The sequence below is a fragment of the Corythoichthys intestinalis genome, chromosome 4 (genome assembly GCF_030265065.1).
Source record: "Corythoichthys intestinalis isolate RoL2023-P3 chromosome 4, ASM3026506v1, whole genome shotgun sequence".
Classification (NCBI taxonomy): domain Eukaryota; kingdom Metazoa; phylum Chordata; class Actinopteri; order Syngnathiformes; family Syngnathidae; genus Corythoichthys; species Corythoichthys intestinalis.
Genome location: NC_080398.1, coordinates 8,545,847 through 8,563,910, shown reverse-complemented (window position 1 = coordinate 8,563,910; position 18,064 = coordinate 8,545,847). Strand labels below are relative to the sequence as shown.

General features: G+C 38.3%; 1 protein-coding gene across 1 annotated transcript; it reads left to right on the top strand.

Annotated features, from left to right (window-relative positions):
- Positions 1–3,868: 3,868 nt before the first annotated feature.
- Positions 3,869–17,560, top strand: si:ch211-105c13.3 (uncharacterized protein LOC325758 homolog). Its single transcript, XM_057833385.1, has 3 exons — positions 3,869–4,037; positions 14,302–14,423; positions 17,193–17,560. Exons 2-3 carry the CDS (start codon positions 14,304–14,306, stop codon positions 17,355–17,357), a joined length of 285 nt encoding a protein of 94 aa, XP_057689368.1. The 5' UTR covers positions 3,869–4,037; positions 14,302–14,303; the 3' UTR covers positions 17,358–17,560.
- Positions 17,561–18,064: the final 504 nt, after the last annotated feature.

Genomic DNA, 18,064 nt, shown 5'->3' with positions numbered 1-18,064 from the left:
CATAGCTATTTTGATTGGGAATGCCAGCTTTTCTTTTTGTAAACATAATTTTTTTGAGAGATAGAAATATTATTTTTTGTTTGTGCTTTCACTAAATGAACTTATGTTTGTTGTGAAGGAGTTGCCGAAGCTTATGCGAATAAACGGCGCGGTCCAATGAACGCCTATGTCCACTCGCCTTTCTCTGCCTCTTAGCTCTCATTAGCCACGTTTACATGCTGACTTTTATTCATACCGATTCAAATCATTCCGAATGGAAATTTCACATCAGCTGTTTACATGTCACTTCATCTATTCCGATCCAGCGTTTACATGTGTCTGGCTTTATTCCGAAAGGACGTTTGACAACTGCCGTCTGACATGCACAGATTAATCAAAACAAAGCGTCACGTTGCAAAACAAGGAGATCGATCGTCAGATCAGCTGCTGTTTTAACTTTTCGAGTGGAAACAAAACTTCAGAATGACACGCCGTTCATTTAAAAAGTTGTGTGGGTGCGCTGTGCGTGTGCTTGGAAGCCATGTTGCAAGTGACGTTACTTACGTCACAAAGTCACGTCACCACGTTAGTACGGAGCATGCGCAGAAAGAACGCAACCAGACACCATTCCGCTTCCCTGTTTACATGATATAATTTTACTTCTAATCGGTTTGGGAAAAGGAATATTCCACCCCTGTGAATCGGAATGAAATTCCATTCGGTTTGGGCCTGTTCATTCCGAATGAGGTGTTTATATGGAACACATTTATTCGGTTTGAACAAATATTCCGATTGTAATTGGAATATTTGGCTCCATGTAAATGTGGCAAATGTGCAAAAAACAGTGTCATTGTCATCTGTTTGAGGCAATGCATGAGCGGGTCATTCTGCGCATGCGTTAAAGGCTTCAAATATCTTAATATGATTAATTTAAAAAATTAATTACCGCACGTTAACGTGATATATTTGACAGCACTAGTTAAAATACATTAAAAAAGTAATAATAATAACCAAAATATTCTAAATAAAATTAAAATAAATGCAGTCCTTCAGGTGAGCCTAAACCTACAGCAACACCTCAACATTATTACCATCAGAACAAAAATTAATTCCATAAAAAGCATGTGTGTATGACTCGTATCATATTTACATTGTACACACATACTCTCTTTCTCAGCACAGTTGCCAGAGACAAAAAAAAAAACACTTTTTACCACCGTTAAACACGTTGGAGTTAACTCTCGTAGCTGGTGGTAAACTTTCATGACTGTGTTTGTTAACCTTTAATTTTTTATAAATGCAAAATCATATTGGAGATAGAGGATAGGGGTTGGGCCTAAAATGTCAATTATTTACGTTCGAGGCCGGAATTCTCTCTAACTTTAAAAAAAAAAAAATATATATATATATATATTTGTATATATGTATACGAAAACGATGTATGGATGTTAAACTAAGGAATACTTGTTATAAAATAAATAATTTGGATAAAACAGAGAAGGCGCTGTGCATGCCCTCGCAAGTGAACGGCGTGGCCCCGCTCTCTTTTTAAACTTCCCCTCCCACCCTGGCGCCCTCCGCGAGTCCGCATCCTGCTATTTCCTTTTCAATATGGAACAGCAAATAGTTGAAAAACAAACTAAAGACTGGGGAATTGAAAAGGCAAACATGCGCTGGGATTAGGGAATGGAAGGGCTTCAAATTGATTGTTGAAAATGCTATACAGAAACCTGTGTCGGCTTTGCTGAATGTAAACGAATGCAGCGGTTTGCTTTCATATGAGAAATATATTTAACAAACCTTCCCAGCGTTATTTTGTTGTGCAAATGCATTTATAATGATCATAAAATATGTAGACTATTTATACATTGAGAATACTTGCGTTTTTTTCTGCCAACTCGAAGAGATCAAAATAAATGTCAAATCTACTATCCGCCTGATAGAGCAGACACAAAAATATAAAAGATATAAATATTTATTGAATATGCATCTTACAATCTGGTTTAACTGGGAGAATTCGATACAAAAGACCGGCTTTAATTTGTTATCATTATGCACAGGCATCGTCACAAATGTGATCTCATAAAACGCAACCATGCATCGCATCTCCGCATTTCCTCCTTCTCCTGAGTCCTCACAAATAAAACGGACGCGCCTACAAATAAAACATAAAATTTCGGGGGGGTTTCGGGCTCGACTCTGCAAATCAAGTTAATTGATCGGGCCGGGTCGGGCTTTAATACCCGCTGGCCGGGTCGGGTCGGTCTGGATTTTTTAGGCCCGATCTAATCTCTAATTTGAGGTATTACCTTCTCGGCAGCCACCCTCCGCAAACATGTTTTACATGTCGGTTGGCCCTCCTCTAAGCCGTGGGTGTCTGTAACTTTTCTGTAGCCGAAGGATTCCCATACCAGCGATTTCGCTTTCTTTGATAGGGGAAGTAGTTTAGGAGTTTCACCTCCTCCAGCCATCGTGTTGCACATCTTATTCACTGACACTGAGCACCAACCGGTGGGGGAGGGTTGAGCCTTACAACTGCAAGCGAGGGATTTCTCCATGCATTTTTGGGACATGAAAAATAGCTAATACCGTAGGGACACTATGACGGAAATTTTTTTGTGGTTTTGAAACCTTGACGTTTTCATACCACGGTATACCTCGAAACTGGTAACTGGCACATGCCTATTCAGCATGTTACCTTATAGTTAAGTGGGATATGCTCCGGCACCCCTGTAACCTTTTTGAGGATATGCGGTATGGAAGATGAATGAATGCCTGAAATCACTTTACAGGGTCTTCAAAAAACACTTGGTCTGTTTAGTCATCTGCTATCAAGTACTTGCACGTGTTGACAAATAACAGGGCAGCAGCAACTATATAAAGTTAAACTGGTGACTCACAACAACGGGCCCTTTGTTTTCAGTCATCGGACACTACTAGTATTCTAAGGGGTGTGTCCTGACAAGATAATTATAGGGCTAACAAAACCTTTCTTTATCCCATCTTTCTTAATCAAATGACTTTTTCCCTTTCCGGTTTTAAATAATGGCTTAACACAATATTTTCTATGCTTTTGTTGACTCCTGACTGTGAGGCAGCCTCCCAAGTGTGGAAAATTCCTATCTTTTTTTCCTTTCTACACCCCCCCCCCCCCCTTTTTTTTTTTTGGTTACTTGCATGCAGTTCACGCAAGCGTCCACCAGACAGTGACAAAGCTACAAATCCTGTCTAAACCCCATCTGCTTACGCTGAGGTCCTTTAACCTTTGAAAGATGTAACATTCATTGAAAACAAATTTGCTTCTACCCATAAAACAAGAGCAGTGATGGAGATATCAACTTTGAGCAGTTCTGGAAGCTCATTGGTTAGCAACAGTGTGGGGCAGAGATTCTACCATTCACTTGGCTGAACGCCTAGTCCATTTTTGACTCAACTACAATGTTTTTGTGTTTTTCGTGCAATATTAGAAACAGGCCTAGCTGTTTCCAGCCACTTCACTGCCTAAAAAGACACGCGCGTGCACACACAATGTTTGTTTCTACTGAGAGACCAAGCATGGAAATTGTATATTTTTGTGTGAAAGAGAAAGAATGCTCGTTGAGGTAATTTTGAGTGTGTTAACGCATACCAAGTTGTTCAAACTTTTACTCTCCAGAGCAACTATCTTCCCAGTCTTTGCATAAGTGAGCAAAGTTTCAGGGTGTGGCGCTTGTTGCATCTGTGACACATATTTGTTTCAGCATGTTAAGACGCTTGAAAACAGAAAATGAGACAAAAGTTCAAAAACCAGTAACAAAAAATGTGTTGTAATTGCATGACGCAGGCCAGGATGAGTCGGAATGCCCACAGTTGTTGAAGCAAGGCAAGCTGCAGGCGCCCCTGTCCACATTCCTTCTCCCCCGCGCATGCACACGCCCTGTGACAGTGAAAAAAAGTTGGCTGCTGCAACAAGAAGTTAAATCACGGAAAAGATATGTGTTGCTGCCCCATCTAGCTCAGAGGAAAAAGGAGCTCCTGCACTTATTGTCTTTTCTTCCCTTCCTAACTCAAACCTAACGGTGAGTTTGGCTTTTTTATTCTACTTTCCCTCCATAATGATGTATTTAATTCTGTTTTAATTGTGTTCTATTTCCAAACTATCTCGTGAATGTTGCATTGCTTTTTTTCTTGCACGCTCACTGAGTCGTCTCGGCGGATCAGGTTATCCTCAGTGGTAAACGAACCCCTGTCCCTTTACACGTATAGGGAAACCCAAGCCGTGTCACAGTGACTTATTCATGAACGAAGTGTCACTCCTGCCTCTTCTCATTGTGAATATTGTCAGCACTAGTTTGGGCTACATCTAAACACAAGACCCCCCACCAACAACATATGTAAAACCCCGCTCCGGCACATATGACCCGTGTAACCGAGGTCAGATTTTTCCTGTTCTTCTCCTTATCAGTTTTATTTTCTTATGCCCTGTCACACCATTTTAAAGCTAACAAAGAAGAATACATTGTAGTGCTGGGAGTGTGGATTTAATCAAGTACTTACAGTGTTGTGAAAAGTTATTTGCCCGCTCCTCAAATGATTATTAATTTTTGTGAATTTATCCACTGAACCCTTGTCTTGTGTTACAAATCAACCCATATTTTTCCTAATGAATTAAATTTGATCTGTAAATTAACTTGGCCTGAAAATACTAAAGCTTTGCAGTATATTGTTTTCGAGTCAAGATTGGCCCGTTTTCAAGTTTGGGGGTGTCAAAAGTACCTTTGATTTTTGCATACGAAATTTTGAAAATGGGTCAATTCTGACCCCAACACAATACGAGGGTTAAGTGCTTAAGATCACCAAACAAATGTAATTGTCTGAGAAATATAGCCCAAGTAAACACAACAAAAAGTTTTTAATTGTTTTTTCTTCTTCTTTTTTTTAATAATTCATTTAAAGAGATCCACGGATAGAAAGACTTGTAGTTTTTAAAAGATAAACATTATTATGAGTTAAAATAATTTGATATTGAAGCCCCTCTTGATGTTTTCGTTCGTTTTTATACAATTTGTAAAATTTGTTTAACTAGTAAGCCATTGTTGTTGACTACTCAGGGCGGTGATGTCACATGGTTACGCTGCTGGGCTTCCAGGGTATGAGTCTAGCGATATAAACATGTGATTTGTTCAATCCATTCAATTTGAACCAGAGAGGAACCTTAATGAGCCTGACAGCATTGTCAATATTTTACAAAACGAGAAGCAAAAGCAAAATGAAAAGGAAAGACAGGATGAGACAAGACGAGAGTAGGGAAATAAATGGTGTTCTGCCAAAATAAGCTACACCGGCGAAACGTGCTACAAGAGGCCAATGTGACACCCAAAGTACTATCGTACGCTTTCAGCTTGTTTTGTGTAGATGCATACAGACAGAACATATGAAAGATGCCTGTAGAAAATACTTAGTAATATCAAATAAGGGTGGTTTAAATATGCTATGTGACTAATGAGGTCAATCGATGAACAATCTCCTTTAAAGCTAACACAAGAAAACACGATGCTAAAAATAAGTGTGGGGAAACGCATGCAAAAAGTATTTTGAGATAATTAAAAGGTAGACTCAACAAAAACACAAATATAGCAAGTACTCGCGCTTTTAACCGATGAGCGCATGTGTTGGACATCTCACCACGTAGAAGGAATTGCAGTAACTAGGTAGTATTCGTCGAGTGACAGTGACAAACGATGTCATCACCCCGATCGTCCATAAAACATGGCGCCCTCCGTGGGTCAAAACATGTACAAAATATTATAGATTTTTAAATCAATGGCAATATTTTATGTGTTTCCAATAGCATATTTAAGTAAAAGAGAACAATTGTGGCTAATTAGAGCCTACAAGTCTTTAAGTCAGAGGTTCCATTTAACCCTTTCAGGGACAGGGGTAACTAGAATGGGCAGCTATTCAAAAGTTGGCGCTTGAGACATTTAACCCTTTAAAGTTTTTTCTATTGTATTTAACCCATTGCCTGCCATTGACAATAATGGGCAATAGTTCATTCACCCGTCCCAGTGACTGGAAGAGGCGAATGAACTAGTGTCAAAATGGATTGGACACCTAGTGCTGTCAAGAGAAGCCAATGAGTTAGAGGAGTGCGCTCTAAGGATGATTTTTTAATTTATTTTTAAATCATAATTCGTGCATGAAAGGGTTAAAGGGAAAAAAAATCCAGTCAAGTCATGAATTAAATGCTGCTCAGTTTTTGCAAATCTGAGCTCTTTTTTTTTTTTTTTTTTTTTTTTTTTTTACAGACCACCAACATTCATGACAAACAAAGATATTATGATTTTAAAAAATGTACAATCTTAACTAGTGGCTCCAAATGCTGAAGTGCTAGTAACGCTGGGGAAGCAAAAGCCACAGTAAACAAAAAAATTCAGCTAATTATTTAACTAGAGTCTGCACTATTAGAGATGCTTATTCTTTCGACAAGCTTGTGTTATGCATTCATAGCTAAAAAGAAGGGAACATCACCTTTGGCCTACGTGACGGCTATGTCATGTCATTAAATGAAATGTTTAGGCCTACAAAGACTGCTTTGAAGGCCATCACGGTACACCACTTGCCCAGATAGATCCACAAAGATGTGAGAGACTTATTCCCAGTAATTCATATTGTTAATGTAAACAAATATTGATATACATAAATGTGAACAGTGGCTACACATCAGATATTGTGTCATTTGGATGCGACCTCCTGGGGATATTGTTGACATTTTAAGTTCCTATGGGTGCTCTGTCCTTGTCTCCAGCTCCATGGTTACACCATATATCGTCGCTGGAAGGAAGTTGTGTACTGGATTTGATCGTGTCTCCTGAATTTACTGTTCTTTTTTTAATCAGATAAAGCTCACACGCAAAGGCTTTTGTCATAGGTATCTTAAATAAACCACATAAAGATTAAAGGATTTGAAAATCAAATATTGAACCAATTTGAAAGAAATTCGGAACTTCTCCCATGAATCATCTATGAGCATTACTCATGTGTATCGGAACCAACATATGAAGTGTTAAAACCGGTGGAACTGAGTGTGCTCAATTATCGTAAAGTATATCCCATGTACTATAAATGTTGTGTGTTTTGTCCTATACAAATCTACACGAGGTAAGTAGTATGCCTTGGGTGTTCCCAACCTGCTTTGCCGCTGAACTGGTTTCGACTTGACTTCTTTCTCTTGCAACGCTGAATCTAGAACCCGGCTGACACACTTGTCATTTACAATGCAAGTGTTTGCCTGCTTCTCGTCAGGCTCATCTCCCCACACAGCCACTCTTGAAATTTCAACAATGCGAGAGTTTGTTAAAGCATCCAAACAGACGGGGCCGGATATGTATATTTGTTTATATGTTTTTTCAAAAACTTTGAAAGCTTGTATTGACATCTACTAAATTAGTGAATGGACAACACATGGTTTAACTAACACAACGTATTCCAAAATGCTGGTCAGTCTCTGATTTTGATCCGATTTCGAAAGAAATGTTGCCATAATAAATAATGGAAATAGGAATACCTCATCACGGTCAAAAGGCCACGATCAAATAACTTTTATTACCTGTGTAGTTATTTTTCGAGTGACATTTTTACGTTCTTAACATACCAGTGTAAGTCTGTGTGTATGTGTGTTCACTGCCAAAAACAAACACAAAAAGTAAAACATTCCTTTAACTGAACAAATGGAGAGCTGGTGCAGTAAGGCAAATTTTAAATTGAATGCTCTCGTGTATGGACAAAATGAGCTGGGTCCTTGATCGTGAAGTTTCTAGGTTGTGAATGACACTTAATAAACTAGTCTGTACTGTCGCATACTGGTCACAGAATAATTTAAGGCAAGTTGAGTTACTGCCATGCCATGCTTGCTCTTTTTCAGTTTATTTTTTAGACCCCTGAAAGATGAGATTGTTTTCCTATGTAGAAATTTACAATGAATATGAATTATTACCTTACTTAAGTCACAATGGGACATTCCAATTTGCATACAAATTTGTGTTCCATCTTCACATTAGGAAAATGACTGTTTTGTAAAATGAGGTCACATTGTCTCCGAATATAGGCCTACTATTATAGTATTGAGTAAAAAAAGTCTATTCTCGTTATTTATTTTAATGTAGTGAAAAACATTCCAGCAAAAAAACTGTTAAGAAGTGCTGGGGTCATATAGTATAACAGTCAGCTTTATGTCACCTCTTCCAATAGTTGATTGGATGAAAAAGACTCTTGTTTTTAAAAAAAAATTAAAAATTTAACTTGCGTAAAACATCTTCAACAGATAAAGATTTTGTATGTGAGCCACAACCTTTGAACAGTAGTGTAAAAATATAAGTGACTGATACCCAAGGTTAACGTTTTATGCTCTTTTACCCTGCTTTTCTAGTGTCCAATTGTGTATTATTGCACAAAATTCCAGAAAATTCAAAGCACAATCTAAAGTGGGCCTTGCTCAAGCCCTATGAGTCACGGTTGCGGGCAAACCACGTGCACTTAGGCACACAAGTTGCCTGCCTCGTGCTCTTATTAGACTTTGCGAGTGCAGTAGTTCTCTTATTTTCCTTACAATTTGCAATGTTCTCGCCCTCTTACGAGCCACCTTTTGTTTATCTCATTACACATGGAGTGCTTGCTAATGTGTGGCGGCCTGTCAGTGGGTTTGAATGTATGGCTTACGCAAATCTCGTGACACACGCACACACACACCCCAGTGTTCCTACTGCCATGCTGTTGTTCCTAAGGTGTTGAGATGATTATAGTACATTGTTAAATAATTAAAAAGTAATGATGAACAGCAAGCTAATGACAGATGCTCACTAGTATGTTGGAAAAATGTGTCTGTGTGTGATAGGGACTCCATGAAACACAATCCTGATGTATGTTGTGCCTCACTCACTCAGTAATTAGGTTAATGCAACCAACGTCCTACAGTAATTGTTTCTTGTCGGAATATGCGTGTGTGGTTTTGTGTGTCTCTTTCTCTCTATCTGTCCTTCCCTCTTTTTTGGGTGTGGACTAGTGGGTGTGCTAAGTGTAAGCATTGTGCTGTGACATCTGTGTCACGTGGGAGATTTATGGACAGTTACTAGGTAGCAAAAACAACAACAAAATGCTTCCATACAGGCAGCCGTCGTCATTGGTCTAGCTGTTTCCCGATTGTCTTTTCCAAGTCAGTTAGAAATGGAAATGTGCAAACCACACTGCTGGGGTAATGATGAGCTCCATATGAGTGACTTTAAGTTGTATCCATGGCAGCTGTTGTCAAACAAGAGATAATTTAAAATAACATGCCATGGAAGAATCTTTTTTTTTTTTTTTTTTTTTTCCACATTTATTGTTTTTTATTGAAAAGCCATTTGTTCTTTCAACATACCAGATGCAAAAATTTTTTATTTTTTTTTACAGTTTTCTTCTGCTTTTCCTTTTTTTTTTTTTTTTTTTTTTTTTTTTTAAACAAAATAAGGTTTTACCAAAAAAATAAAATAAATAAATAATAATAATAATAATAAATCAAAAAATATATATATAATAATAAAGTAAAAACAAAAACCGAGGAGCAGGGAACCTATTACTTCGCCATATTTTTTACATGAGAGAAATTGTTATGTATACGCATATAATTAACCAAAATCATTTCGTACAGGCTTAACATATTCTGTCCATTATGTCCACATCAAGTAAAACATGTCCAGTTGTAATTTTAGTGCGTAGGAGATCCTCTCCATAATGAAAATCTCTCGAACTACATCAATCCAGTCCTCTGTTGTTGGTCGTTCATGTTTAAGCCACTTTCTTGTCAACGCTTTTTTGCTTGCAGCCAATAGAATGTGGATGAGTTTCTTTTCGTTACAGCTAATTTGTTGTACATTTATTTTACATAAGTACATGGTAACAAAGGACATGGGGATGTCAAAATTAAAAATCTTTTGTAGATGATAATGAATGTCCAACCAGTATTTTTGTATAACAACGCATTCCCAGAATAAATGGAAATGGTTTGCTCTTCTGCTGCTACATCTCCAACATGCATCTCCCGTCCCTTGATAATTTTTCTGGACTGGTGTAACAAAAAACCTCATTGTGTTCTTCCAACAAAATTCACGCCAGCTGTTTGACCTAGTCGTAATCCATTGTGTTTTACATGTATCAGTCCATTCTTCTTCTGTAATAATAATCCTCCCTTCTTTTTCCCATTTCTCCTTCACATAGTGTGTACTCCCCCTTTACTCACCAGTACACTGTTGTATAATTTAGAAACTATTCTTGTTGGGTGAGGTGATTTCATTAGCGTTATAAATGTTTGCAAAAAACCTTCAGCAACATTTTTTTTAATGTTTTGATTTATGTAGTGCCTGACCTGTAAATACCTGAAAAAGTCATCAGAACCCAAACCATGTTTTTGTTTTAAAACTTCAAATGATTGAAGTGTCCCCTCGTGGGTAAATGATTTATAATCTGTTAATCCTTTTGAAGTCCAAAATTTGAATCTGTTATCATATTTATTGGGGGTGAATGGAAGAATCAATCACGTGGATGCAGATATATATTTTTTTCTGTTGCTCTCCGCTTGCATCAGGATTTAGTGCAGTAGTGAACCATCCTAATGAGCAAATAGCAAATGTCAAAACTACTGTCCGCGGGCCAACTGTGGCCCACTGCCCAGTTTTTTTTTTTTTTTTTTGAAAGTATCAATGAATATGTAAATATATATAAATGACAATGAATATGAAATATATAATATAATTCCCCATTAGCTTTCGTTGTCAAAACCCGACATGTTGAAATCAGTGTAGGAAACTGTGTAGAATTTCAGTATTTTGTTTTACATAAATAAACTGTAATTAATTGCTTGGTTGTGACTTTCTTGACTTTTTGCTATCACTGGACATTTTCTCTTTGCTCTGCAAAGTTTGTTCCAGTAGTATAAATATAAATGTATATAATTTGCAATATCCTTAGACCTCTGGATTATTTTGCTGCTTGTAGCCCCTAACTCATTTACTGCCATTGACAGTTATAGACATAAAATCCATTTCAAATGGGAAGGCTGGTACAGACTGATCATTTTTCAGTGCCATTGACAGCGAAAGACGTCCTATCCAATTTGACTGGGGGATCTGGTTGACCTCCCAGTCTAAATGGATTAGATGTCTATCAATGTCAACGACAGCCAATGACTTAATACTTCAAAATAATTCCGATGATTCCAAGCCTCTGTTTAACAAATAAAATAGTTGGCCATTGTGTCTTTTGATTTTTCTGAAAGTGTCACTCGGAGAAAAAGGTTTGGAGACCACTTGGCTAGGAAAAAAGCTTGTCATGTATAGCAGTTGGCATTTATTTTTAATATGAAAAAATGCAACACACAAGACTGGAATGAATCGCACTCGGTAATCATTTTTCTATTAAATGAGTCGGACAGATTTTGGATTTTTTTTTTTGTGTGTGTCCATTGTCAGACTTGACCAAGACAATCTGCAGGCTCTTCCCAATAATAATAATCATCATTTTAATATTTTTGTTTGTGACATTGTGTTGATTACACAACATCTAACCAGCTAGGTGAAATTAGAAACACTTAAGTAGAAAACCTCGGTGTCAGGATTAGCGATGAGACAGAATAGGATGCCAACATACTCACACTAACAAGGGATTCACACAAATACAGTGGTACCTCTACATACGAAGTTAATCCGTTCCAGGACCTTGTTTGTAAATCGAAATGGTCGTATGTCGAGCAGGATTTTCCCATAGGAATACATTATAATTCCATTAATTCGTTCCACAGCCCAAAAACCTTCACTAAATCCTTAAAAAATACTGCTGGTACTATTACAAATGGCAATTACACATAGCAAAACAAATAAATTATAAATCAAAATCGGAATAATAATAATAATAATAATAATTCCTGTATTAATGTAACGAATGGGGTTCTAATGTGGCGGACGTTTTTTGCTGACCCTGAACGCACCGCGGAGCTGACGTGCCAGAGAGACCGGTGAGCTTGAGTTTCACTTTCACTTTGAATGCTTTCTTGAGAACACCGTCAATTGAGGCAGACAGAAGGGGTTTTTGTTTTGAATAAGTTGTGAAATAAATGATAAAAACGTGGCGAAGTTGGCGATTTCTCTGGAGATGTTACCACTATAAGAATTGTCAGCTTAACTTATAAAGACTGGCGAACGCTGATCGGAGGAGGACTGTGGAGATGTATTGTTGAGCCATTTCACGGATGCCCACCCTACGCTCATATTTTTCTGTCATTTGCATCTTCATTTAGAAGGTAAGCGTCAACTTTTTCCTTGTTTCACCACCTGTACCAACCTTTTCAGAAACCAGTGTTGATTTGTCACACAAGAAAATCCGCCGTGCATTCGTCTGCGGTGCTGCCATTGTCGTCGTATTTCGAACATGTCGTCGGATGTAGAAACAAACGGCGAGTCAAATTTTACGTCGGATGTCGAAAAGTTCGTGTGTCGAAGCGATCGTATGTAGAGGTACCACTGTACTAGGTTCTAGACCACATGGCTGATTTGTGCACACTCCACCCCTCCTAATCACTTATCTCTCAGACTCCCACCCCCTTTCCTTGGTCATCAGGCCCCCCCACATGGTGTCAACTGGAAATACAATTAGCTAACAATAGCACCAACATATTCATAGTTGGTGTAGGCATACAGTGTATTTTTTTGTTGTTGTTGTCGTTTGTGCTTCTTTTGTCTTTCCTTTTTTTTCTTCTGTTCCCCCATATCCCCATTTTGTTCGCTGCTTACTCCTAATAAACGACGTACGTTGAATGATCACAATGGGAGTATGACATACTGTGATACATTAAATCATTAAAACTGTTCAGACCAATAGGACACGCAGACCATTCTCTGTGTAAAGCACCTGAACAGGACAGGTTAAAAAAAATTAAAAATTCAAGAGGTTTTGGGTTTGAATCCCTGCTAAGTTGTTTTTTTCTGTTCTTCCTGTGGTTGTGTGGGCTTTCCTCATGGCACTCTGGCTTCCTCTACATCCAGAATTGCATGCTAGGTTCACGTGAATGGTTCGTACTCAGCTAGCAAACTGACCCTTGGCTCAAATTCAGCTAAAATAGACAAGTGTAGGTGCTATAGAAATAGGAATGATGGTTGGATGTTCCTTCTAGTTTTTATCTGACTGATGATACAAACTCTCCCTGCCCGTTGTCTTCTGTGTAGAGCTATGCAACCCTCTGTTGGAAGACCACAGTCAAACATGCCCTGCCAAGCAAGAAGTGCAAGAAATGTCACATAATTGCAAAATAATAAAACATAGCAATTTGGCTGATTTCCTATGTCATGTCTGCTAGCCAGCAAAAATGTATTTAAGTTTTGCAGTTTTGAAAAAGTAGTAATCCAAGAATACTTCGATTAGAAAATGATGTCTTACATGTGATTTGATTTGGGAAAGAGGCAGCAAAGACCCTCTGTAACTTCAACTAACAAACTAGCTACACTTACAGAAACTCCTACTCAACATATTGTACACAGCTATCGATCGAGATGGAGCACTTCAGCATACCTCCTTGGCACCACTATAGACAGGGCTTTGATGGCATTTTAAACTATTTAAAAAAAGAACATGGTACCCCCCCACACACACACACACCAATAGTAAACAACAAATACAGTATGCAAGGAAAAGGGATAGATGGAAATGTTATCAAGGATCACGAAGACAAGTTTGCGTTTTTCGTGGAAGCTTGGACAGCTCCCCCCCCCCACACCACCACCACCACCAACACACCACCTTTAGTGTGTGTTTCCACCTAAAAAGACATAAAATTTATACAGTAATTGTGTTTGCAATTAAATCATAATGACTTGATGCCTGTCTTCGGGCGTTTGGGTTGCCACAATGGGTGGTTTTTCATCCATTACTTAAGCAAAAAATAGGTTTTTGGGAGGCATGTTGTAGCAGGAGGACAGTTGGAGGTAATCTGAGTGTGAGGCGATCCTGGGGATCACATATCGCACGTCAAAGATCACAGCCTCCATTGTGTTTACCTCTCCCATTCCAACTTGTTCACATCTCACTCTTACTCTGATGTTACACAGCTACTACTCACTTACTAACATATTTACACATACTAACACAAAAATTAGTAGGAGGTTGAAATTTCTTTCTGATTGTTGGAGATTTTGCGGTCATGAAACATAGCAGGTGTTGGTTTCTTTAGTCGAGTTGCTTAAAAATGTCATGAAAATATGACCAATTATTATGAAATATAAATCATGTAATAGTATTTATTCTTTGTATTTTTTTCTGTAGAGATGGAGTCAGCCATTAAGACACTGGTGACCACATTTATTAGTTGCAGCAAAGGCAAGGAAAGTATGGATGGGAAGTCCTTTCAGAAGATGGTGAAGAATCACCTCGGTGGTGTTATGGAGGTAATGAGTTCACTCCTTATCAAAGGATCTGAGATTTTGGCTTTGGATTATTAACATATGAATAACCCGTAATAACATTTGAAATGATTAGTATAATGATGCAGCTGCATCTGGGGGAGGGGGGGGTGGGATCTATGACAGGCTATGTCATCTTCAGCTATCACAGACTTCAGCTCTCAACAAGCGGAAAGCTCTCTGAACTAAACTAGGAATGATCAATAATGGAATAAAAGTGCATTATTTGACAAAAATTGAACGCTCTGAAGTAGTCGTCAGTCACTTTAAACCATGAAGATGGACATCTTGATTTAAAATATTTTTATTCCAAAGTGTAGCATAAAATCTTCATGTACTGTATCGTGATTAATAATATTGTAGAAGAATTCTACTTTTGACTGGTTGACTCAAAAATGTGGACCACCAGATGGGCTCCTATCAGAGAGCACAGGAGTACTCAACTTCTTTAGTGGCTCACTTGCAGATGTGCATTCACGTAGGCCTAAACACATTCAGTTTGTAGTGAATGACATACATACAGTGCTGGCCAAAAGTATTGGCACCCCTGCAATTCTGTCAGATAATGCTTAATTTCTCCCAGAAAATGATTACAATTACAAATGCTTTCATAGTAATATGTGCATTTGTTTTGTTTGCAACGAAAAAACACAGGAGAGAATGAAAAAAAAAAAGATCATTTTACACAAAACTCCAAAAATGGGCCAGACATAAGTATTGGCACCCTCAGCCTAATTCTTAGTAGCACAACCATTAGACATAATAACTGTGAACAACTGCTTCCGGTATCCATCAATCAGTTTCTTACAATGTTCTGCTCCAATTTTAGACCATTCTTCTTTGGCCAACCACTCCAGGTCACTGAGATTTGAAGAGTGCCTTCTCCAAACTGCCATTTTCAGATCTCTCCACAGGTGTTCTGTGGCATTCAGGTCTGGACTTATTGCTGGTCACTTTAGAAGTCTGCGGTGCTTTCTCTCAATCCATTTTCTAGTGCTTTTTGAAGTGTGTTTTGGGTCATTGTCCTGCCCACGACCTCTGAGGGAGACCCAGCTTTCTCACATTGGGCCCTACATTGTGCTGCAAAATTTGTTGGTAGTCTTCAGACATCATAATGCCATGCACACGGTCAAGCAGTCTAGTGCCAGTGGCAGCAAAGCAACCCAAAAACATCAGGGAACCGCCGGCATGTTTGACTGTTGGGACCGTGTTCTTTTCTTTGAAGGCCTCATTTTTTCCCCCGTAATATCTATGTTGATACTTTTTCTCGAAAAGCTCTACTTTTGTCTCATCTGACCAGAGAACATTCTTCCAAAACATTTTTGGCTTTCTCAGGTAAGTTTTGAAAAACTCCAGCCTGGCTTTTTTAGGTCTGTGTATCCTACCATAGAGTCTTTTCATTCAGACGCCGATGTATAGTACAGGTTGACACTGTTGTACCCTCAGACTGCAGGACAACTTGTTTGGATGTTAGTTGAGGTTCTTAATCCACCATCCACACAATCTTTCATTGAAATCTCTTGTCAATTTTTCTTTTCTGTCCTCATCTAGGGAGTTTAGCCACAGTGGCATGGGCTTTACACTTATTGATGACACTGCGCACAGGAACATTCAAGTCTTTGGAGATGGACTTGAGATTGCCCATGCTTCCTCACAATTTTGCTTCTCAAGTCCTCAGACAGTTCTTTGGTCTTCTTTCTTTTTTCCATGCTCAATGCGGTACACACAAGGACACAGGGTGGAGGTTGAATCAACTTAAATCCATTTTAACTGGCTGGAAGTGTGATTTAGTTATTGCCACCACCTGTTATGTGCCACAGGTAAGTACCAGGTGCTGTAAATCACACAAATTAAAGAAGCATCACATGATTTTTTAAAGGGTGCCAATACCTTTGCCCGGCCCATTTTTGGAGTTTTGTGTAAAATGATAATGATTTTTTCCCCATTCTCTTTTGTGCAAAATAAATGAAGATATTACTACCAACACATTTGTAATTGCACTCATTTTCCAGGAGAAATTGAGCATTATCTGACAGTATTGCAGGGGTGCCAACACTTTTGGCCAGCACTGTACATCTGGTTAAAATCCACAGCATTCTAATGTGTTTCCTTATTAAATCATAAATTGCATCATTTTAAAAATAAACCAGTTCTAACGAATATTTGCATATTATCTCTCATCGAACTATAACATTTACTGCTCACATCAATTATTATGATGCTATATATCATTCTAACGATAGTTAGCCGCAAAAGAAACGAACTAACAGATACAAAGCTACGAGTATATACGATTGCCAAAAACGTGCACAAAACCACGCTTATCGCGAATATTTCTTACGGAGCCCCTGAAGGGACATCAACAGAAATAAAATGAATTTTTAATATCTAGCGCGCACCAGATGGTTTAAATTTATTTTATTTCTGTCGATGTCCCTTTAGTGGCACTAAAAAAATTTAACAAATGTAAAAAATGTATTTTATGAAACTTTGTTAATAGCAAAGACTCTGGAATGTTTTTTTTTTTTTTTTTTTTAGTCCAATCTTTTCTTTTACCTTTTAATTAATTTGGAGGAGACTTTCATAAGTCTATCTCTGTTTACAAAGTTTCACGTTCTTTGTTTAAATTTCTTTTAACAATAGTGCGATTTCCATTATCTTGATCAGCTTGATCGAAACGATGTGAAATTTTCGCAATGTTTCATATCGATTCCTGACCGGTCTTTTCATTATTTTCCCAATGATTTTTCGCAGGACGCAAACAGCTCAGCGGCCATCAAGGAGATGCAGAACGGCCTGGACGAGAACAGAGATGGAAGGGTTGGCTTTCAGGAATACCTCACTCTGATTGGCTACATTGCCAAGGCGGTCAGCGACAGCAAGTGCAATCAAGCTGCAACCAATGCAGCAGCGTCATAGACATTGACTCAAAAAAAAAAAAAATGGGGCCATGTTGCTTTGTTTTGTCCTTCATTTTATTCAAGGCCACACAGTTAACCTTCCTGTTATATCAACAATCCTCCTAACATGCTAACATTCCATCCTATAGTCATTTCTCCCTTAAGAAAACATTGACGAACCTAATGCCGTAGATACAATTAAACCTTTATACTGATATTGCATTTTTGTTGTATGGTCATTTGTGTGTCTGAATGGCTTTACCGTGGTTCTCCTGACATGCTGCTAAAATTAGCCGCTGTGGTTTTGCTGATGCACAGCGAGTACTGCAACCAGATCCAAACACAGAGGAGATGCGTCCCATTGTGCTCTATTATCTGCTCTGCAACAGTATACTTGCACACACACGCTGTGCTAACAACATGTCTTGCGTGGAAAGACTTGACTTGTAATGATGGCACATTTAAAACATTCAGTGCTGAGCACATTTTTAGACTACCTGTCCCTTTATGTTTCAAAGACTATCTAGAATTACTGATTTCCTTTATGTGAACTACAGTGATCCCTCAATTTATTATGAATGACCCAACCAACATGTTTTTCATGATACAAAGTGTCTCTTGACTAATTTTGTTTTTGTCCTGAGTTGTGTGCAAAAGGCGATAGTAGTACTCGTATGGGACGGATGCGGGTCTTTCAATGAGGGAAATTTCACAATGTGTTCACTT